The sequence below is a fragment of the Cetorhinus maximus genome, chromosome 16, assembly GCF_964194155.1.
Source record: "Cetorhinus maximus chromosome 16, sCetMax3.hap1.1, whole genome shotgun sequence".
NCBI classification, from domain to species: domain Eukaryota; kingdom Metazoa; phylum Chordata; class Chondrichthyes; order Lamniformes; family Cetorhinidae; genus Cetorhinus; species Cetorhinus maximus.
This window is the reverse complement of record NC_135894.1, coordinates 31,038,714-31,062,047: the sequence shown is the minus strand read 5'-3', so window position 1 is coordinate 31,062,047 and position 23,334 is coordinate 31,038,714. Positions and strand designations below refer to the sequence as shown.

At 43.8% G+C, this 23,334-nt stretch overlaps 1 protein-coding gene across 1 annotated transcript in view; it reads left to right on the top strand.

The window, feature by feature from the left end:
• dgkh (diacylglycerol kinase, eta) overlaps window positions 1-23,334 on the top strand; it is a 675,016-nt gene that overhangs the window by 619,893 nt on the left and 31,789 nt on the right. Inside the window, 2 exon segments of the mRNA XM_078559610.1 lie at window positions 1,781-1,900; window positions 5,674-5,782. Of these exon segments, the coding sequence (XP_078415736.1) occupies window positions 1,781-1,900; window positions 5,674-5,782 (229 nt within the window).

Sequence of the window (23,334 nt, the reverse complement as noted above, 5' to 3'; positions counted from 1 at the left end):
TCAGCCCATCATGTCTGTGTCAGCTGAAAAAGCTAGCCGCCTATTCTAATCCCACCTTCCAGCACCCGGTCGGTATCCTTGCAGGTTACAGCACTTTAGTTGCAGATCCAGGTGCCCTTTAAATGAGTTGAAGGTTTCTGCCTCCACCACCAAACCAGGCAGCGAATTCCAAACACCCACCACCCTCTGGGTGAAGAAGTTTTTCCCCATGTTCCCTCTAATCCTTCTACCAATCACCTTAAATCTGTGACTCCGGTAATAGACTTCTGCCGTATGACAGTGTGAACTATTACCACCATTTGTCCCTGCCCCATGCAACTACATAGACTTTCATTATTGAAAGACTTCAATCAAATCTCCTTAAGTATACATTTGTCTAGAGCCCAGTTCTCTGAGGCTAGCCTATTGTGATAACTAAGAGCCTCTAAACATGGTATTAATCTAGCGGTTCTTCTCTGAACCTTTTCCATGGCCTCTATATCATTGTCCATGTGAGGGGACAAATGGGGGGAATGTACAATAATCATCTGAACTAGTCTAAGTCCGCATTCACAGTTGTATAATTTGGATGTATAAGAACCAGTTGAACCAGTCTAATTCCGCACTAGCTGCTGAAGTAGAGAATCCTGAGCTTAAATAAATTAGTGTGGTTTTGGGCTGCAGAAAGGCCCTTAGCCCTTCCTTGGTACATTCCTGAAGTGATATTTCTGAGTTTCTCTTTGTTCCTACTTTGCGTGGTTTTAGTAGTCCCACATGGTATGCTTATAAAACGAGAAACAAATAGGGCAACTGATCACAACTACACTCTAAAGAAAAGATTCTGAGAACAGAATTGCTGGAAATACACAGCATCTGAACAGGGATGTCAAAACCGAGAACCATTTCTCATTGGGCATAGCACACTGTGCAGAATTGCTCTGGCTTGCAAGATAACACAACATGAATTGATTTAAATACTTTTGTAGCATCTCCTGTGTGTACCTCATGAAGGATTGATTGTGAAAGGGGTACATGAGATGGAGGGCCAGATTGACTAGCGCCAGCTGGAAATATAGGCTGTTGGCTGCCCTTAATTTTTATTGGGCTTTAAGTGAGCTTGTAATATTCACACATTGAGGGCAAGAGGAAGGCCAGCAAGCAAAGGTGACCCTACATCAAGGAGCAGGGTGTCCAGGAGCAAGGTTTCCTTCCATTCGAAAGGGCCTTCCCCTCAGCATACATTGTCAACAGCCCATCATTTCTAATGACTTGTGCACAAGACTCATTATCATGGACAAGCCTCTTGTGTTCTTGTCCAGCCTGTGGTGGGAAGTGCTGAGGCCATTGGGCTGGAATAGGCATCAGAACATTGTGCCCAGTAATGAGGGGCATGACCATCTCAATAGCAGCCCCTTGGTGGGTGAGGAAAAGCAAAACAAAGGGACAAGTGCAAAGCACATCAGGGACTAGGGGAACAACTGAGTCAAATAGGGGAGCAGAGAGGGGTACAGAGACTGCAGAATGAACTGAGTTGGGTAAAGTTGCTAATGTTTGGGGGAAAAACAATCCCCAACAAACCTGCTTCAATCCCTGGGTGCAAACTTGTGCAGTGAAGGTCTCCAGTGTCTTCCCCACTTTGTCACACTGAAGCCCAATGTATGATAACTGCCAGTCTCAATCCCTTGTACATGAGACTTCTGTAATGTATGAAGATGCAGATTGCTTTATTTAGTTTGGAACTGAAAAGTGGCTCGAATATCTGTTGTGAATCCAGTTACTAACTGCTTTGCATTTCTGACAGCAACTGGACTCTCCTCAGGAAGAGCAGCTGTCAACAGCATTACACCTTGTGGATGTTGAACTGGGAAAGCTTACAGAAATCCCATGGCTTTATCATGTGCTGCAGCCAACGGCTGAAGAGGTATGGAGCATCAACGTTATTGATATAAAAATGAGGCCTCCTAAGTCCTGCATTGTTCTCAAGGCCATAAAGAAGCATGATGGTGGTGGACAAGGCCTGATATTGGGAAAGGGCCCACTCTTAGAGGTGATGTCATGATGGCGGTGAGTTGAGTGCCCACAAACTGCAATTCCTGTCTCTGAATCCCCCTAAACATGCCGTATGTTCACATAGAGCAGGAATATAATGAAGAAATAGAAGCAGGTGTAGGCCTCTGCATTCTGTACTGTCATTTAATCAGATCATGGCTGAACTTCCATATCAGCTCCACTTTCCCTCCCTATCCCATATTACTTGCTTCCTTACAAAAGCAAAATGGTGTGGATGCTGGAAATCTGCAAAGAACCAGAAAATGCTGGAAACACTGAGCATGTCTGGCAGGACCTGTGGAGGGAGAAACCGAGTTAACATTTCAGCTCAATAATCTTTATCCCTTAATTCCCTTTGTGCCCAAAAATCTATTGACCTCGGTCTTGAAAGTACTCATTGACTTAGACTGTAATTCCAAAAGGTTTGCAACCCCCTGACTGAAGAATGTTTCCTCATCTCAGTCCTAAATGGCCAACCCCTTACCCTGGGATTATGACGCTTAGTTCTGGATTTTGCAGCTCCTCAGCATCTACCCTGTCAAGCCCTCTCAGATATGCTCAGTGTTTCAAACATTTCCTGGCTGCTGTGTGTCAAAAGCACTTCCACTTTTGAATCCGAAGGTTATGGGTTAAGATCGCCCTCCCAAGACTTGAGCACAAAATCCAGGCTACCATTCCAGTATAGTTGCTACAAAACATTCCCTCTCTTTTTTCTGGAATGTGTGGATGATTTACCGAAGTGTGCGGTTCCTTTAGTTTTTTTGCAAGGCCGTGCACATGTGGAAACTGAAAAAGGATGACTTCTGCATGGGCTTCACAGGGAGTTCCCGGGATGTCACGGGCCCTGCAGTTTACATCAGGACTGGGGGAATGCTGCACTGTTAGAGGTACCACCTTTTCGATGAGTCATTAAACCAAATCTACCCTCTCAGGTGGATGTAAAAGATCCCATGACACTATATAAAGAAGAGCAGGGAAGTTCTCCCCAGTGTCCTGTGCTAATGTTTATCCCTCAAATAATATCACTAAAAAGATCAGCTTATAAGCTTGGCTGTTTGTGGGAGTTTGCTGTCTTGTCTACATTACAAGCTTGGCCAATTCAAAAGCACTTAATTGGCTGTGAAATGCTTTGGGATGGCCTGATGTTATGAAAGCCTCTATATAAATTCAAGCCTTCCATACCTTGCCCTTCTTCATCCCACCAGCACCCCCGGACACAATTTCCTAGTCCAAGTCCAAAATCAGGCATCTGCCTTCGACCAACTCATGAATTTCAGGGCTTTAATTTGTTGAATTTTCTGCTTGTTCAGGTGACACTGATAGGGAAAGGGCTATCTTTACACCTCAGATTAGCGTCGTTCACTCCCAAGACAGGCAGGGGCTCAGTTAGCTGAAGCTCCCTGGTACTTAGAATGTGTCTAATCCCAAGGCTATAGTGCACACCAGTGTGGCCATTTCACTTTGCCCTTTTTGAGGGTGGGTGGGTCTGTGTTTATTTAGCATTGCTGCAATGCTAAACCCCATTGGTCCCACTTCCCTTCAAATCAGCTGGAAGAACTGACATGGTGGTGAGCTTATTGCAGTGGTTTTGTGTCATGAGACAATAGTTTGGCTGCAGGTGGACAGAGGATGCCTCTGCATTTGTGTACAATGTGACTGGTAAGCCTTAGGTAGATTAGGTTGTTGGAAATTATTTTCCTTGATGGGGCAGGGACTGTTGGTGGCAAATCTGATAAAAGTACGCCACTTAGTAGTCCTTGGGTCTCAATTTGAGCCTTCCTCTCTGTGAGTTCTTATGGCTGCTACACTCTATAAGATACTTGGTTCACCTCAAGGGAAATGATGGGATAGGTTCACTCTGCACTGTTGTCTCATAACAGGTTCCCACTAGCTGGTTACAGGGTTCATATCGCCGATCCAACACACTCAGCATAGAGTCACAGATGAAGACAAGGCTACAACACTCTATTGCCAATTCTCCACCCCTTTGAATGTTCAACAGCCTGCATTTATATAGCATCTTTAATGTAAAACATCCCAAGGCATTTCACAGAAGTGTTATCAGACAGAGATAAAAACAAAAAACTACTGCAGATGCTGGAAATCCAAAACAAAAACAGAATTACCTGGAAAAACTCAGCAGGCCTGGCAGCATCGGCGGAGAGGAAAAGAGTTGACGTTTCGAGTCCTCACGACGAAGGGTCATGAGGACTCGAAACGTCAACTCTTTTCTTCTCCGCCGACGCTGCCAGGCCTGCTGAGTTTTTCCAGGTAATTCTGTTTTTGTTTTGTTATCAGATAGAGTTTGACACCAAGCCACATGTGGAGATATTAGGACAGGTGACCAAAAGCTTGGTAAAAGAGGTAGGTTTTAAGACGCATCTTAAAGGAGGAGAGAGAGAGGAGAGGTGGAAAGCTTAAGGGAAGGAATTCCAGGCTTAGGGCCTAGGCAGCTGAAGGCTGTAGTTTTGATAGAATCCTCGGAGCAGGTTACTTGTTTGGCAAGTTCGTAAGGGTGCAATGCATTGTGAGTAGAGATACCTAGAAAGTTGATAGTGAGGAAAATCATTTTACATTGGAAAGTAGGTATCTAAAGACCACCTTAGTTGCCCTTGAGAAGGTGATGGAGCACACCTTGTGCAAACTGCCATCTTGGGGCCATATTCACCCCCTTGTCTCCATCTGGACGCCCTGTCTGACATGTATGTTCAGGTTGTTGAAATCACCCAGGTGTTTCACTGGTTCAGACCTTGGGTTTGGGAGGTCAGCTATTGCTGTCCCAAGAAGGTGGCCAGGGCCTGTGTCCCGAGAGACAATGTCCTGCAGCTTCAACTTCTTTTGGCTGCATCCAGAGGAAAGAACTTGCCTTCTGCCTGGCTCCAACAATTGTCACTGCTACATATATAAGCAATGGAGATTGATATTGATTCTGCTTCCTGTGGAGGATTTGGTAATCCAGTTCTCCAATCTGATTGGGGTGGGTGCAACACCACAGGGCCACTATTAGTGGACAAACATCCAAATGGGGATTTGCCTGGGAGTCCAGAATGGAAAACGGGACAGGACGCACCCTGCCTCACTCCCATCTCACTTGTCGGGCTTTTCCATGTTTCTAATTGGTGGGGACATAACCATTTTCCCAGGATTGCCAGGAAATCACTGGGCAAGCTAAAAGAATGGGAGATTGGCTTTTCAATCTGCTTTTCCCTTGGGGAATTGAAGCACAATGCAGAGGAAAATTAGCCGTGTTATATCCATGTCACAATGTAAATTTGAGTCCAGAACACAGTAATGAGATTAGTATGTGCCCTATGTTAGAATGAGAGTGATTGTTTAGAAGTGTGTGTGTGTGGCAAGATCTGCTGCTCATATTGGTGTTTTGTCACACTCAATTTTCATGACCATGTTAGGTTGAGAAGAGTGAAGGCTTTCAGAATGTGGCTGTGATGTCCAGCCCCAGCTGCTGCATCTGATAGGTTCACAGAGTACATGCCAATACTTAGCACACTGTCTGCTGGCTAATGTGAGAGCAGTTATCAACTTGTAGAAGAATGGTTTTACTGAATCAAGTTGGGTTGATCAATAAGATGGTTTTACTCCTTGTAGAGCATTCAAATGACAAGAAATCAACCTAATTTTCAACAGGACCATTCATTGGAATTTGCCAAAAGAAACAGCCGAAGTGCTATGTTCCGAATTGTGCCAAAGTTTAAGAAAGAGAAAAGCCAAAGGCATAAGGCAGCTCCTCAGCCAGGTAAGGCATTGTTTTTCTTGTCCATTGACAACTGATTGCTTGGTGCCTCTTCAACTCTAGGTGGTGTTTTCATAGTCACAGTATCTCTTTCAGGGGAACTTTCACTCTTCACACTGTCTGGGGTGACGAGAGAATATGATTCGGAAAGAGAGAAGTTCCAGGGGTTATAAAGTCAAGGGGTGAACTGGGAAAATAGATAGATAACCAATCAGAGTTCCTAGCACAGAACGTTAGCCACCTCCTGAACTTGGACACAGAGGTCAGCGTTTTCTGCACAATTTTCCATCCATTAGGAATGCCGAGAACGTTCTCCTGCCACATGAGGCTTTGCATCAAGAGCAACATTGTAAAACATGCTCTTGGGGGCCCTAGTCAAGAGGGAGAAGCCAGCAGGAAAATGTGAGATTTTATGAAGTCTGAATGTGAATAAACTTGCAGTTACTGTTATTGCAGTTAAGTCTTTTTGAGTGAATGGTATAAACTAGCACCAAGGAATACTTGCATTGGACTTGGAGTGATCTTTCATGTCATAGCAATTTAAATGAGAGACTTTTGTATCTTGAATCAACATTGAAAAATAAGGGAAAATAAATTCTAAAGGATTTTGGAAACATTTTTGCAGTAAAAACACTTTGTACGTCAGACCCATCAGATGGAAACAGAGGAACCCATGCCATGACGAAGAGTCTCCAAACTACAGAGAAAACCACATGAATAGAGCTGATCTCTCCCCTCGGGGAAACTCCAGTTTCCTAACCTCACTTAAGTACATGTTGACCAGACATGTACTGATCCACTAATTTTGTGTAAAAGTGCTGCTGCAGTTTAACCAGCTAAATGTTTACAGTTCCTCAGCATTTAGCATTAATAAGCTTTGCAATGCTTTATGCTGCCAGATCATCCTGCATTTCAGGGCAATTGGCTTGCAGGTTATTTGGAGCTAAACCGCAAGGATTATAACCTTCAATAATTATTCTGCACTCTGGGTAACATTAATGAATCAGGCTGACTAGCATGTGGTCAACAATACCTTGGAGTACAGTGGACCTTGTTCAGGTACTGGATTACCAAATCCTCCACAGGAAGTAGACTCGATCCCAATCTTTTATTGCTATGTACGTAGGACCAACTCTACCCCAACTCTACTCTTGTTCCTTCACCACTGCCTTCCCCCACACACAAACATGAAAAATAATCACTAGTTGATCATTCAAAAAGTGAAAGCATGGCAGGACCCAGGCAATTCTTCCCTGATAGCACCCTAACTTAGCATAAAATGTGTAAGTGCATTGCTCTGATCCTCTTCACCACTGCAGGAATGTGCACTATTACTGGTATAGTTTCAGCAGCAAATGTCTGCCAATTAGGGCAGACAGATTCTGGACTTGTTCACATATTCTTCTCTCAGGTGCCACCTTGCAGAGGAACGTGTCATCTTAAATCTGAGTTTCCTCGTCAGTTATTTCACAAACCTGCCTTCAATGTGGCGAAAGGCCCCACACGATATGCCATCCATCTTGATTTCAGATATCCTGGCTTATCCAATACATTTGCCTAACTCATCACCAACAGCTTGACCTAGTCCTTAGCTAAGGGTCTTTGCCAAAAAAATTCTTGTTGTTAGGCTGACTTTCCTTTCATGTTGCTAAACAGCAGATTGGCAATGGCTGGATCCATCTCTCCCTGAATCCTTGTTTCCTTTGCCACAAATCCATCCCATAGCTTAGTTCTGGGTCTTGGATGTAAATCTGTAATATTGTAGTTAGGGAGCATCCGCCAGCATATTCCATTGGTTAGCCCAGTGCTGTCCAAGCAAGTCTTTTAAAATCTATACCGTGAGTGCCATAAACCTTTTAGAAATGCCATACAGTTCTTTATGGTGGAATCAAACAATTTATGATGCAGCATTGAACTGGATGGGTAGCAGTTTATAATCTTGGCCCCATTTCCCTTTTAGGTGTGATAATCAAGAGTCTCCAGTTTACCTTTGCACAGATGTTAGAGTAGGAGATTTTTTTAATTCTTTCACAGGATATGGGCGTCACTGGCTGGGCCAGCATTTATTGCCCGTCCCTAGTTGCCCTTGAGTAGGTGTGGAGAGTTGTCTTCTTGAACTGCTGCAGTCCATGTGGTGTGGGTACACCCACAGTGCTGTTAAGGAGGGAGTTCCAGGATTTTGACCCAGCGACAGTGAAAGAATGGTGATATATTTCCAAGCCAGGATGGTAAGCGGCTTGGAGGGGAACTTCCAGGTGGTGGTGTTCCCATGTGTCTGCTGCCCTTGTCCTTCTAGATGGTAATGGTCGTGGGTTTGGAAGGTGCTGTCTATGGAGCCTTGGTGAATTCCTGCAGCGCATCTTGTAGATGGTGCACACTGCTGCCACTGTGCGTCAGTGCTGGAGAGAGTGAATATTCAAAGTGGTAGATGGGGTGCCGATCAAGTAGACTGCTTTGTCCTGGATGTGTTGAGCTTTCTTGAGTGTTGTTTGAGCTGCACTCAGGCAGGAAATTGGAGCATTCCATCACACCTCTGACATGTGCCTTGTAGATGGTGTACTACTACTGTACTACTGCCAGAATGTTGTCAGGGCCCATAGCCTTTGCAATATCCTGTGCCTTCAGCCATTTCTTGATAAGTGGAATGAATCAAATTGGATGAAGACTGGCTTCATCCTGTGATGCTGGAGACCTCTGGAGGAGGCTGAGATGAATCATCCACTTGGCACTTATGGTTGCAAATGCTTCAGCCATTATCCAGGCATTGCAGTCCAGAGACCACATATTCCCAACAAACTGGTACACTGAGGGCTTCCACCTGCTCCACACACACTGCCAACTTTTTCAATCTCCATGCAGATGGTTCACATTGGGTTAAATGGTAATCTGATATAATGCTGTTTCCAAACTATGCTCAGGCAGCTTTGTTAAAAGCACCAGATGACAATTATTGGCACTAGCTTAGAGGAACCTTTTCAACCATGATTGATGTAAGACCATACAAAAACAAAGGTGATTTAAAAAGAACCATTGTTAACCTCATACCATAGTTCACCCACCCAATAGCAACACTCTCTGAAAAAGCAGACATCAATTAATGTAAAAATGATTTAAGATCATTTAAGTGATTTAAGCTGATTGGCTTCAGCTCCCTAATGACCTGGTTCATTTCATTAGGTCCTACCTTTTCAGTAGTCTCCCAGTATTCCAAACTACTTTAAACAGCCTCTGCTTTTGCCGAGTAGATCTCACTTCCTTTCTTTGATTAGTGGAGGAAGATCGACTGTGCTGCAGCTTCAGCATGTGTATAAATATGTCCACAGGGCTAAAGAAAGGAAAGTTATTCTAGCGGGGTTGGCAGTAACAGAAACTCATTTCCAAGCTTTGTGATGATTTATGTGGCTGCATGTTTTAGCATGATTTGTAGCAGAAACGATGGTCATTCCTTCTTGGGAGGCCAAAATCTTGGATTTACATAGTGTCATTAACACAGAAAAATATCCCTTACTATGTAGATCTGATCAAAAGATGGAGGCTGAGCCAAAGGAGGACACTAGGAGGGGGGAATCAAAGACTTGGGTCTTAAAGGAGAAGAGGGAGGTGGGAGCCAGAGGAGTTTGGCAAAGGAAACCCTGAGTGTGGAGCCTAGGTGCTTGAAAGCAGGGCTTTACATGTGAGGTGAAGGTGGTGGGCGAGGATGCACATAACACCACAATCAGGAGAACAGATCCTTTTGAGGATTCGAGAGCCAGCATAGGTTACAGAGGCAGTGAAGGGTGAGGGGATTTGAACACGGATGAAAATTTGAAACTTTGATGAAAGGACCCAATGTTTGGTCAGTAAGGGCTGATATGATAAAGAGCTACCCTCTCAAGATGGATGGCAGATCTCATCAATGTTGAGCAATCCCACTGGAAAGCAAGAGGATGAGCTGAGCTTTTCACAATGATGTGAACCTACCCTCTTAAACTTCTTGACAATGATACATAATTATTGAACTTAGAAAGGAAGTAGAGCATACTGTTGCAAGAGAAATTTTACCTCCTTTGAAAAGCTTGTCTAACTGATCCCTTCCATTTTGGCTATGAGGTAACAATTCTTTAAGGCCACCTGATGATGTACTGAATAGAGTTAACATGACCTCTTACCCTCCTGACAGCTGTCATAGAACCATAGAACACTACAGCACAGAAAACAGGCCATTCGGCCCTTCTAGTCTGTGCCGAAATATTATTCCGCTAGTCCCATTGACCTGCACCTAGTCCATAACCCTCTAGACCTCTCCCATCCATGTATCTATCCAATTTATTCTTAAAACTTAAGAGTGAGCCCACATTTACCACGTCAGATGGTAGCTCGTTCCACACTCTCACCACTCTCTGAGTGAAGAAGTTCCCCCTAATGTTCCCCCTAAACCTTTCCCCTTTCACCCTAAAGCCATGTCCTCTCGTGTTTATCTCTCCTAATCTAAGTGGAAAGAGCCTACTCTGTCTATACCTCTCATAATTTTGTAAACTTCTATCAAATCTCCCCTCATTCTTCTACGCTCCAAGGAATAAAGTCCTAACCTGTTTAATCTTTCCCTGTAACTCAACTCCTTAAGATCCGGCAACATCCTAGTAAATCTTCTCTGCACTCTCTCAATCTTACTGATATCATTCCTTTAGTTAGATGACCAGAACTGCACACAATACTCCAAAGTTGGCCTCACCAATGTCTTATACAACCTCACCATAACATCCTAACTCCTATACTCAATACTTTGATTTATGAAGGCCAGTATGCCAGAAGCTTTCTTTACAATCCTGTCTACCTGTGACGCCACTTTCAGGGAATTATGTATCTGAACTCCCAGATCCCTTTGTTCCTCTGCACTCCTCAGTGCCCTACCATTTACTGTGTATGTCCTACCTTGGTTTGTCCTTCCAAAATGCAACACCTCACACTTTTCTGCATTAAATTCCATCTGCCATTTTCTGGCCCATTTTTCCAGTTGGTCCAGATCCCTCTGCAAGCTTTGAAAGCCTTCCTCGCTGTCCACAACGCCTCCAATCTTAGTCTCATCAGCAAACCTGCTGATCCAATTTACCACATTATCATCCAAATCATTGATACAGATCCCTGAGGCACACCACTAGTCACCGATCTCCAGTCTGAGAAGCAATCATCCACTACCACTCTCTGTCTTCTCCCACACAGCCAATTTCGAATGCAGTTTACAACCTCTCCGTGGATACCAAGTGTCTGAACCTTCTGAACTAACCTCCCATGTGGGACCTTGTCAAAGGCCTTACTAAAGTCCATGTAGACAACATCCACAGCCTTTCCTTCATCTACTGGAGGTAATTCATTGATTAGACCCCATTTGAAACTTTTATTCTTTTCAAATTACATTGTATTCTATTTATGTCACTCTTACCACTTAACTATACAACCCCTAAGTATACATCCTTATTGTTAATTGTTTTGGCATGAATTTCAGCTTTAGATTGTCAATCCTCCAGGATTGTCTTGGAGACTTTAGGAATTAAAGATTAATCTCCAGGATACTGTGACAGCAACCTAGGGAGAAAACTTGTGAAATCATAGCATTTTTTAAAAAAGGGTGTCTTTGCATCTTCTTTGAGCACTTGTGCGTATCAGAGATAAAAATATTGGAAAAGAAAAAAGATTGTTTGACCAACTGTCAAGAATCATCAACCTCTTCCTCATCTGCAGCAAATGAAGCAGAGACTGCCATGCCAGAGTGCGATTCCTCAGCCACACGAGAAAAAGGAGCAGGAGTAGACCATATAACCTTTTGAGCCTGCTCCACCATTCACTATGATCAGGGCTGATCTTGGGCTTCAACTTTACTTTCCTGCTGGCTCCTCACATCCCTTGATTCCCTGAGAGACCAAAACTCTGTCTACCCTAACCTTAAATATATTCAACGATGGAGCATCTCCACCCCTCTATGGTAGAGGATTCCAAAGATTCACAACCCTTTGAAGAAATTTCTCCTCATCTCAGTCCTAAATGATTTATCCCTTATCCTGAGTCTCATCCCTCATGTTTTAGATTCCCCAGCTAGGGAAACAGCCTATGTGTCTACCCTATCAAGCACAGGTGATGTTTAACACAGCTGACTGTTATAGTGCAAACCATTGTCTTAAGAGACGTAAGGCTGCCACATACCACATAACCATAAGAATCATCCAGTCGGGTATCAAAGAGTCTGATTTGCCTTCACACCAGAATAATTTTGGGTGATATGTTTGAGAAAACTGCTATCAGCTGCTTAATTTTTATTCCAGAGAGTAATGCAGGCTTAAGAAGAGACAGAGGCTGATGATCAGAATATAGATGTTTTTTGTACATACTGAGAATTAAAAATAAATAATCGTTTTCACAAAGATGTATCTATCACGGATGCGATTAGACTAAGAATTTATTTTCCCAGAACTAATAAAAAAAATCTTTATCCTGCCTTAGGGCAGAGACCATGAACACATCTTCTCAAATTCTTTCACTACCATACCCCACTGTTCACCGGGAAATAATTAGAAGCATGAACCTTTGAAAGTCTAATGTGGTAATTTTTGACATAGAATGTATATATTGGTTGTTGCATATATAGGTGTTTATGTAACTTATATTTTTTAAAGCAGTTAAAGATCTCTCCGAAGCAAATTCTTGCTCCGCGGTTCTGAAGTTCTCAGAGTCCCTGCCCCAATGTTACCTGAAAACATGTTCCAAAACATATTGGGCAGAATTTTTCCCATGGCAGGTGGAGAAGTGGGCTGGTATGCCAGCTGCCCCACAGCCATTTAACGCTCCTTATTTGACTGGCAGCAAGACTTCTGCCTCTCACTCGGGTGGAAGACCCACTTTGGAGAGCTGCTGGCCTATCTGATTGGCCAGCCGTTAGCAGTTCCAACAGCATCATTGGGAGTGGTGGCACTTTTGGGAGCACAAGCAAACCTAAGAGTCAAAGTGCCATAGACATAAGGAAGTCCGGAGTCTTGTGGCAGGGAGGGGAGGCCGGGGGTGATATTGGTGGTGGGGAGGTCCTGATTTGAAAGGCAGACAGGCAAGCAGGGAGAGGGCACCAGATTTTTTTTGGGGGGGGGGGGGGCAATTTCAGAATTGGTTGCTTAAGGGACTTAGTTGGGACAAGGCCGAGCCCTAGGCTTCGCTCGGCCCTGTGAAATTGCAGGCAGGAGGGTGGTGGGAAAGGTACCCAGGGAATTTAACGGAGCCTCATGTCTGCAAATCATCCAACTGGTGTCCCGTAAAAGTCTGTCCATTGTTCTGGCAGACCCAAGGTTCTTCTTTCACAGTTCTGCTAAACGCATGACCCATCCTCCCCCATGATCGAGCCACCTCTCTCACTACTGCCAAACTCAGTAACCTCCCATGGATTGCTAAATAACTTCAGAATGGTCTACTTTAGATAACCAGATGGCGAAGGATATAACTGGAGCCTCATCTTTGCATACTTTATTACAGTGACATACTTCACAAGCATGCATTTCCAAACCCAATAACCAAGCATCAGTCTGCTCCTATATGCTCTTTTGTAAAACAAATACACATAAATAAATAAATTAATTATGAGGCTCTTAAGGGGGCACCAACAAAAAAATGAAACAAATTAAAATAAAATGTTCCCAGGGCTGCTGATGCTTTCCAGCCCCTGTGACACCCAATGGCCACAGAAGACCCTGAGCATAGCAACAGACCACCTCCATGAGCACCTGAGCGTGAACATAGCTGTGAAAGAGGGGCAGACATTCAGGCCAAATGACCCCCTCAGCCATTTGGACCTGTTAATGGCCACCTTGGCCAGGCCCAGAATGGAGCTTACGTATTAACTGAATTCAAATTCTACCAGCCACCGTGATGGGATTTGAACCTGTGTTCTCAGCCTGTGCCTCTGGATTACCATTTCAATGACATTACCAGTACACTACCATCTTCCCCCTTCTACTCCTATATATAATCTGAATGCAATTAACCACTTAATTAATATACAAGTAACTGATTCCCATCTCTGCCTTTCAATAAAAGTTAGATTTTATGTGTACAATCACAAATTTAAAAAAAAATTTAAAGACTTCCATACATGGTACAAAGCATTACATTGGGAGTAGTCCCTACTCAAGGACCCCTAGCAATTCAATCATACATACATTTCTTTTTATGAAACAATCAGACAGTTGATGACTTGCACCCATCTAGTTATTGTTAGCAATTTCCTTTCACTCCAGCATCTGTTTCAAGCCAACAATGTCAATTCATGACCTTTTCTCTCTCGCACTTTTTGTGGAATGTATATTATCCCACAATGAGTGATTATCTATATACTGTCTTCAGTACATCAATTGAATGGAATAGCACATAAAATATTTTGCCAAATAGAATCCAATATCCTCTGCTTCCACAAAAATTAGTGTATCAACAGCCAGAATACTTTTAACAAACATTTTTATGTTTTTAGCTTTCCAAGCCACAGGACAACATTTCACATTCTCACCCATAAGAAATATTATGAAATGAGCTGGACTGAAACACCTATCAGGAAGATTAGCACGTGAAACATCACTAAAAATGACTAGCTTCATGTTATTTAGGTGATCTAAGGATGGGAACTTTATGCATTTATCCAGATTTAATTTTCAAAATGTTTTATTTGCCCTTAAGAACATTCTCTACTTGAGGCATTTCATCATAGTATTTAAGTCTAACACATCTAAACTAGCATCTGTCATAGTCTGACTGCACAAGTAGTTCAGCAGACTTATTAAGCTTCACAATTGCTCTGTCTCTTTAGATATAACATTATCTCTCTGTGATGACCTTGTGTACAATTACCCGGGATGGGAGTAACTTTAAATGGGATTGTTGATTTGAAGTAATTCCAGGCCACTTTGCTTAATATCTAAACCAATATATTAAAAAGTGCCACAAGCCTGACTCCCAATTTAAAGTTCTATTTTAATCATATTAGTAATACATTTCTTAAATTACAAAGTACCACCTATACAAAATCATCAACATTCATCATGAAGATGCCTGAAGTTTCCCTTTTCTGATACCAATAAAACATTCAGGATCTGTTTTAGTTGAAAACAAAAAGCTAAAAGCTACTGCGGATGCTGGAAATCCAAAACAAAATAAAAACAGAATTACCTGGAAAAACTCAGCAAGTCTGGCAGCATCGGCGGAGAAGAAATCAGTCAATGTTTCGAGCCCTCATGGCCCTTCAGCAGAACTGAAGCGCTTCAGTTCTGCTGAAGGGCCATGAGGGCTCGAAACGTTGACTGATTTCTTCTCCGCCGATGCTGCCAGACTTGCTGAGTTTTTCCAGGTAATTCTGTTTTTATTTTGTTCTGTTTTAGTTGAACTTGATGTATTTTGAGCAGGGCAAATCTTACCAAAAAATACCCCACCTTGAAAGTGCCATAGACACATTTGTTTAGTTTCCATAGATTTCTTTCTATATCTGCCTTCTCTTTGGGCAAGTTCAGAAACACTTCAGAAACACAGCTGGTTTCCTCTTTTCTGGTAGCCCAGAATAAACTCCAAACTCCAGCTATCTAATTCCTTTGGTTTTGTGCCTCTTATTAGTTTATTGGTAGCTACCAAAATTTCACAGGCATGAGGACTTCTTCTAGATCTGTTCTGAGACTGTTCCATGGCATTTGTTTCATTGTCCAATCTGTTCAAGCTACAGCTAAAGTTTAATGTCTGTGGGGACCACTGCTGAGAGGTTGCCCTCTTGCACTGGAAGTTCTTACTCCAGTTCCTGATCATTTTCTGATGCAAGTGTCACTTCCAGATCCACTATCAATGCTTGCACTACATTTTCTGATTCCCTACTTTTTCAGCCCATTCCATAAGCCCATGAAGTTTATTTCTTGGCCATCATCCTGAATTCCTGAACACTTAATTATTTTCTTACATGTCATACAATCGTCACATTTCGCCATTCACTAGACCTTTCTAGAACATTTGTCACTCAAGTACCCATTCCAGTCAATAAAATACAGGATGAAAATATTTCTTTTTGCCCCACACTTTTAGATTTTTGGTGGGCACAGAATGTGGGCGCCACTGGCTGGGCCAGCATTTATTGCCCATCCTTAGTTTCCCTTGAGAAGGTGGTGATGAGCTGCCTTCTTGAACCACTGCAGTCCATGTGGTGTAGGTAAACCCACAGTGCTGTTAGGGAGGGAGTTCCAGGATTTTGACCCAGCGACAGCATAGGAATGGTGATATATTTCCAAGTCAGATGCATGGCAACTGCCTTGTGAAAGTCACATGCCAAAGGAAGGCTTACAATAGGACATGGCGACGTCCACCAATACTTTGTACCAAGTTCACAGTTCTCACTAATTTCTTCTATTAGCATCATCAACTATGCCTGTAGCTTTTAGCAAAATTTATAATTGTTAAGTAGGATGATCAAATTATCTATGTAACTTGAAAGCATCTTGTTTTTTTTTCTTTCATCCTTATCACATGTTGCCATTAATACTTTGTCCAAAACTCTGACGAGAGACATTGGGTTTTGATAATGACCTGACTAGGTAAACTGCAAATCAACTGATTTCCCAAAAATAATTGCCTTATTATGTTCCTTGTCAAGTTTCATTTGTGCCTTTCTCATAGGTTTACTCAATAGTGTAGGTATCTCACTAGAGACTACATCCGTATTTATAAAATGGCTTAACCCTAGTATTTTACATGGAAATACATCTCTTTTTAGTGACCTCAATATGTTGTCATTGCCATACCTAAAGAAAGTAGTACTTTTATATTCTGTTATAATCTCCATGGAGAGAAATAACTTTTAAAAAGAAATTTGAACTTCCATTTAATAGCTGAGAGAATGACTGGACAAGATTTCACATTTTAAGACATTTACTGCAACAAAAGACTAAATGTTTATTGACTAAACACAGAACATCCCCATGTTTACTTTAGCATAGCCAAAAAACATACTTCACAGGTATACATTAAACTGTCCTTTAAGTAGACGTTAAATTCTTCCAGGATTAGTTCAAAACGATTCTTAGCTCCTGAGGGTTTACTTTTGATCTTTTCCTTTCTCAGCCTGGAAATTTTAACTCCTGAACTGTCTTTCATGTGAATTTTCTTAAATACTTCTCCCTCTAGCTAAAGCTAAGCAAATCCTCCAGCCTCCTATTAACACTCCACAAATTTGGACTTTTTAATCCGAGCATGAGCTTCTACCCACATTTCTGCTTGGTGAACCTTAGAGACTTTCAGCTTCCAGCAGTTCTGTCTCTTCCAGACCCTGGCAGACTCACTGTCTCTGTGAGTTTTCAGGGACATCCTAGAAATCCTTCCCCCCTCAAAGGCCATTTCCATGCAACATAAATCACATGGGCCTTGTATCTAGGTAGAGATGCTGATTAGCTATCCTTGAGAGCTCAACTCTCTTTCATCTTGGAATTAAATGGACAGTTAAGCATAACTATTTACAGTCCAACATCCTCAATACTTTTCTGGGACTTTGGAGACTCTCAGTCTATCCACTGTTAGCACACAGGCTGCGGCCATTGTTTCCAAGCATAAACACCTTGCACTTTATTTCTAGTAAAACCATCTGAACCCCCTTTAATCTCTAACAATCAAACCACTCAAGCTTGTTGTCAGGCAGACTTCAGAATAGATCGCATGACCTCCTTCATTTTATCTAAAAGACAGTCCCAAAATATAACATCCTTTATTCTACCGCATTCTGTACCTAATCAAGGCACTGGTCATCAGGAAGGGGAGGGAGGGTCCGGAGAGTCCACAGAAAGCCCTTGCTTTTGATCCATTCACCCCTATCCCCTTGCTGGCAGCCCGTCCCTACCAACCCCATCCCACCTACACTCGCCTTTCTCCAGGGATCCATCGGCGATCCTAGGTGAAGGTCCAAGGGTAATACCGGCAGTGTCCATCACTTCCCGTGATGCTGCTGGTACTGTAGAGGCTGGCAGCTCTCAGCAGCAGGATAGGGTTCAAATCCCACCATAGCATCTGGTGGAATTTGAATTCAACTAATAAGTCTGGAATTGAAAGCTGGTCTCAGTAATGGTGACCATGGAACTGTCATTGATTGTGGTAAAAACCCATCTGGCTCACTAATGTCCTTTAGGGAAGGAAATCTGTCATCCTTACCTGGTCTGGCCTACATGTGACTCCAGACCCGCAGCAATGTGCTTGTCTCAGTTTGGCCGAGCAAGCCACTCAGTTCAAGGGCAATAAGGATGGGCAACAAATACTGGCCTTTGCCAGCGATGCCCACATCCCATGAAAGAATAAAAATTATTTCCACGTTGCTCGGAGTTCAATTTCATGGGAGGCCCTTGCTGTCCAGACTGATTGTCTTAGGCCTACTGAAGAGAAGTGATGCAGTGGTTGCTGCCAGTTTTCCAGCTGGTGGGTGCTCCCTCTCCCCCTGTTGCCAACATTAAATTCCACCCGGTATTCCAGCTAGATTCAGTCTGCCTGTTCAAATAAATGTTAAAGATCTCTTGACGTTGTTTAAAGAGCAGGGAATATTAGCTGGTTTTTTGCTGTTTGTAGGATCATGCTATGTGGAAATCTATCCTATTTTAGGACAGTAATGGCTCCTCCCACAATAATACATTGTCTATGAAGTGCTTTAAGGCAGCCTGAAGACTTGATCCCGTGCTGTATAAATACAAGCTTTTCTTTCCTAACCTCTAACCCCAAGTTTCTACCTTCAAAACACTCCTGACTCTGGATCAATAAAACCTTAGAGAAGCTACCCTTTTATTTGCAGTTCCTAAATCCACATCTGAGGAATATAAGAGAGAGCTTGAATTTATCCAACATCATTTGCAGCCACAGGATGTCCCAGAGTACTTCACAACCAATGCATTGCTGTGAAATGCGGTCACTGTTATTTTACAGGCAAACTTTCTTTTTATTTGTTCATGGGATGTAAGTGTCACTGGCAAGGCCAGTGTTTATTCCCCATCCCATGGTGGTGAGATGCCTTCTTGAGCCATCCATATGATGTTGGCACACCCACAGTCCAATTGTGGAGGTAGTTCTAGCCATGCAGCTAATTACTGCAACTTGTATTGGTTGATGGAGGAGGTTTGGCCAGGCCACTGAGAAAACTACCTGCTCTTGTTCAAATAGGGCCCTGGGATCTTATACATCAACCTGAACAGGTTAGCATGGTCTGGTTTAATGTCTCCCAAAAATGACACTTCTGGCAATAAAACACTCCCTCTGTACAATGTTGATGGATTAACCTAGATGATGTACTCAAGTCTCTGGAGCAGGGCTTTGAGGGCAACAACTATAAGTTGTGCTGAGCCCTTTCCCTAAAACTTCACTCCTTAGAAACACTTAAGCTTACCCCCAGAAACACTTTAGAACAGTTATGGTGCAGGAAGAGGCCATTCAGCTCATCATGTCTGCTCTGGCTGAAAGAGAAAAAATGAAAAACTAGCTGCCCTTCTAATCCCACCTTCCAGCACTTGGTCCGTATCCTTGCAGGTTACAGCACTTCAGGTGCAGATCCAGGTGCCTTTTAAATGAGTTGAGGGTTTCTGCCTCCACCACCAAACGAGGCAGTGAATTCCAGACACCCACCACCCTCTGGGTGAAGAAGTCTTTCCTCATGTCCCCTCTAATCCTTCCATCAATCACCTTAAATCTGTGCCCCCTGGTAATTGACCTCTCCGCTAGGGGAAACGGTATCTCAGTCCCTCATAATCTGTACACCTCAATCAGGTCATCCCCTCAGTTTCTGCAGTTCCAAGGAAAACATCACCAACCTCCTCACTGGCACACAACTGTACACAAAATTCCAGCTGTGGCCTAACCAGCAGTTTATACAGTTCCAGCATTACATCCCTGCTTCTGTATTCAACACCTCGTCCAATAAAGGAAAGCATTCCGTATGCTTTCTTTATCACTTTATCCACTTGTCCTGCCACCTTCAGGGACCTATGGACATGCTCTCCCTCTACCCCTCCCAATATCCTCCCATTTATTGAGTATTCCCTAGCTTTGTTTGCCCTCCTCAAATGCATTACCTTGCACTTCTCTGGATTGAATACCATTTGCCACTTTTCTACCCATTGATATCACTCTGGAGCCAACAGTTATCCTTTTCACTATCAAATACAAACTAATTTTTGTCTCATCTGCAAATTTCCCAATGCTGCCACCCACATTTAACTCCAAATCATTAATATCTGCAACAAACAGCAAGGGACCCAACACTGAATCCTGTGAAACGCCGCTGGAAACCGCTTTCCATTCGCAAAAACATCCATCAACCATTGCCCTTTGTTTCCTGTCACTGAGCCAATTTTGGATCCAACTCGCCACATTTCCCTGTATCCCATGGACTTTTACCTTTCTGACCAGCCTGCCATGTGGGACCTTGTTAAATGTCTTACTAAAATCTATGTAGACAACATCTACTACACTACCCTCATCAATCCTCCTTATTACTCCTCAAACTATTCAATTAAATTAGTAAGACATGAATTCCCCCTAACAAAACCATGCCGACTGTCGCTGATTAATCCATTCCTTTCTAAGTGACAGTTTATCCTGTCTCTGAGAATTGATTCTAATAATTTTCCCACCACCGAACTCAGACTGACTGGCCTAGAATTTTCTGGCCTATCCCTCACACCCTTTTTAAATAATGGTACAACATTCGCAGGCCTCCATTCATCTGGTACCTTGCCTGTTTCTAGTGAGGATTGGAAAATTTCCCTCAGAACTTCTGCTATTGCCTCCCTAACTCCCTTTAACAGCCTGGGATATAATGCATCTGGCCCTGGTTATTTATCTACCTTCAAGGATGTCAGTCCCTCCAGTACATCCTCTCTCACTATGCTTATTGTATCTAATATTTCACACCCCTCCTCTTTAACTAGAATGTCTACATCATCCCTCTGCTTAGTGAAGACAGAGACAAAGTACTCATTGAGAACCCTGCCCACATCTTCAGCATCAACGCACAAGTTACCACGTACATCTCTGATAGGCCCTACTCTTTCCTTAGTTATTCTCTTACTCCTAATGTATCGGTAAAACATCTTCGGGTTTTCCTTGATTTTATCTGCCAATATTTTTTCATAATCTCTCTTTGCTTTCCTAATTAACTTTTTTACTTCACCCCTGTACTTTCTATACTCCGCTAGGCTTTCTACAGTATTAAGTTTTTTATGACTGTCGTAAGCTTTGTTTTTCTGCTTTATCTTACCCTGTATGCTTCTAGATAACCAGGGGGCTCTAGATTTGGCAGGACCACCCTTTTTCTTTGTGTGGAGATGTCTACACTGTGCCCTTAGAATCTCATATTTGAATGCCTCCCACTGGTCTGACACTGATTTCCCTTCAAGTTGCTGTAACCAGTCCACTTTCGCCAGATCATCTCTCAGCTTTGTAAAATTCGTCTTTCCCAATTTAGAACTTTTACTCCTGTTCTGTCTTTATCCTTTTCCATAATTATACTAAATCTAACTGTATTATGGTCACTATCACCAAAATGGTCACCCACTGCTACTTCATCCACTTGCCCAGCTTCATTTCCCAAGGGAGGAATTTTCTGTGCCCGCTGGCATTGGGCGTGAGCGGACAATATGGCAGGAAGGCCAGTTTGCAATTGTCTGCTCTGCCCATCAATGGTGGGCTGCGTTTCCCACCACTGCACGTCAGGCACTTCTTTGTAATGCATCTGCATAAGTCCAGCTCAGCAGAATCATCCCCTCCTCCACGGTGGATCGTCCGAGACACCGGTGTGTTTCACATAAGGAGTGCACGTGGCAGGCTGCACGTCGAGGGGAACTCGGAGGTGAGTGCACAGCAACGTTGCATAATGCTCACAAGGGTCGCCCGTTGGACCTCAAGGTTGAGGCGCTGCGCATTCAGGCGGGGGCACAGGCAAGTTGCATTTTCCTAGCTGGCTGACAGGGTGGTGCCGGGGCAAGGGCTGCACTGCGGTTGATGGTAGTGCACAATCACATGTGGGGTGGTGGGAAAGGACGCAGCCACACATTAGGGAAACCTTGTATAAAGTGACCATTCCTCTGCAGCTGAGACAGTTCAGACGCAGCCACGTTGACGTGCTTGGAGTCTGACCTCTACTTATCTGCCCACTCAAGCAGCACAGAGGCCTGAAAGTGCCACCAAGTGCTCCAGAGCTTTTCACCTCTCGAGCACAGACTGCGAACTAATGAGCGTTTTAGTGGACTGCAGATCAATTGGACGACTGGGCAAGTTGTTCAATCTCCTCGCTAAATCCAGCCATGGAGCAGTCACTGGTGGAGGTGCTCACAGTCCCGGCAATGTCATCATTCCGGTTTGGACCAGTCTCCCCCATGGTTCAAGCTAACAGTGCAGCCTTGTGGTGTGGGTTAGGAGAATGCCTGTGCCTGAGCTGAGAACACAACAGGCAGTCCAATGGGCAAGGCTGCCACCAAGTGATCAGGTGGAGTGGTGCAGAGGTGGGTGGGGTTTCGGGCAGCCATGCAGCGCGCTAAACTCTGGCCATCCAAGTGGTGGCCAGCACTCTCCGGGATGCGTTAAGGGGCCTTCAGACTTAACCAAGAGGGGATCTTAGAACAGCCAAGCTAACCCACGCATCTCTCTCTTTCATCCTGCAGAACAACAACATCAGGATCATGGAGCCTGGTGTCCTAGGCGTGGTATACAGAGAGCGGAGACAAAGGAAAGAGAGCGACAGAGGCATCTAGCTGGGCAAAGGGAGGAGCAACACCCTCAGGAAGAAGGAGTAGCTGAGGCTCCCGTGTATGGAGTCGAAGAGCCATAGTGAACCGTTGCTGGTCGATCCCTAGCTAGACCCAGGGTCTATAGCTGATGCTTGTCATTCCTGCAGATGACCAAGAACCAGTGTCGCTGAAGGCTACACATGTTCAGGGAACTGGTCGGCCACATCTGTTAGCTGCTGCAGGATTTGGTGCCATGGGGACATGGAGGGCATCCACTGCCCTTGGCTGTGAAAGTGACAGTGGTGCTCAATTTTTACACCAGTGTCTCCCTTAAGGCTCCAAAGGTGACCTCTGTGGGATATCACAAGCTCCCACGCACAAGTGTATCCATGAGCTCACGACTTTCGCAACTTTGTGCATTTCGCCTGGGATCTGGAAAGCTAGAATGCAAGAGCGATGGGATTTGCCCAGATCTCCGGTTTCCCAAAGGTGCAGTTTGCCATTGATTGCACTCAGATCTCCGTGGCAACACGCGGTCAACTACGTCAACCGCAAGAGCTTCCAGTTGCTGAATGTGCAACTGGTGTGTGACCACTACAAACACATCCTGCAGGTCTGCACACGGTTCCCAAGGAGTGTCCACAACTCCTACACTCTCAGTAGGTCTCAGATCCCAGACATCTTCCAGGGTCCTGAGAGGCTGCAGGATTAGCTCTTCAGGGACAAGGGCTACCCACAGAGGACGTGGCTAGTCACACCCCTGCATCAGCCTCAGACTGCAGCAGAGGGAAGGTACAACGAGGCTCATGCTGCAACTCGCACTTT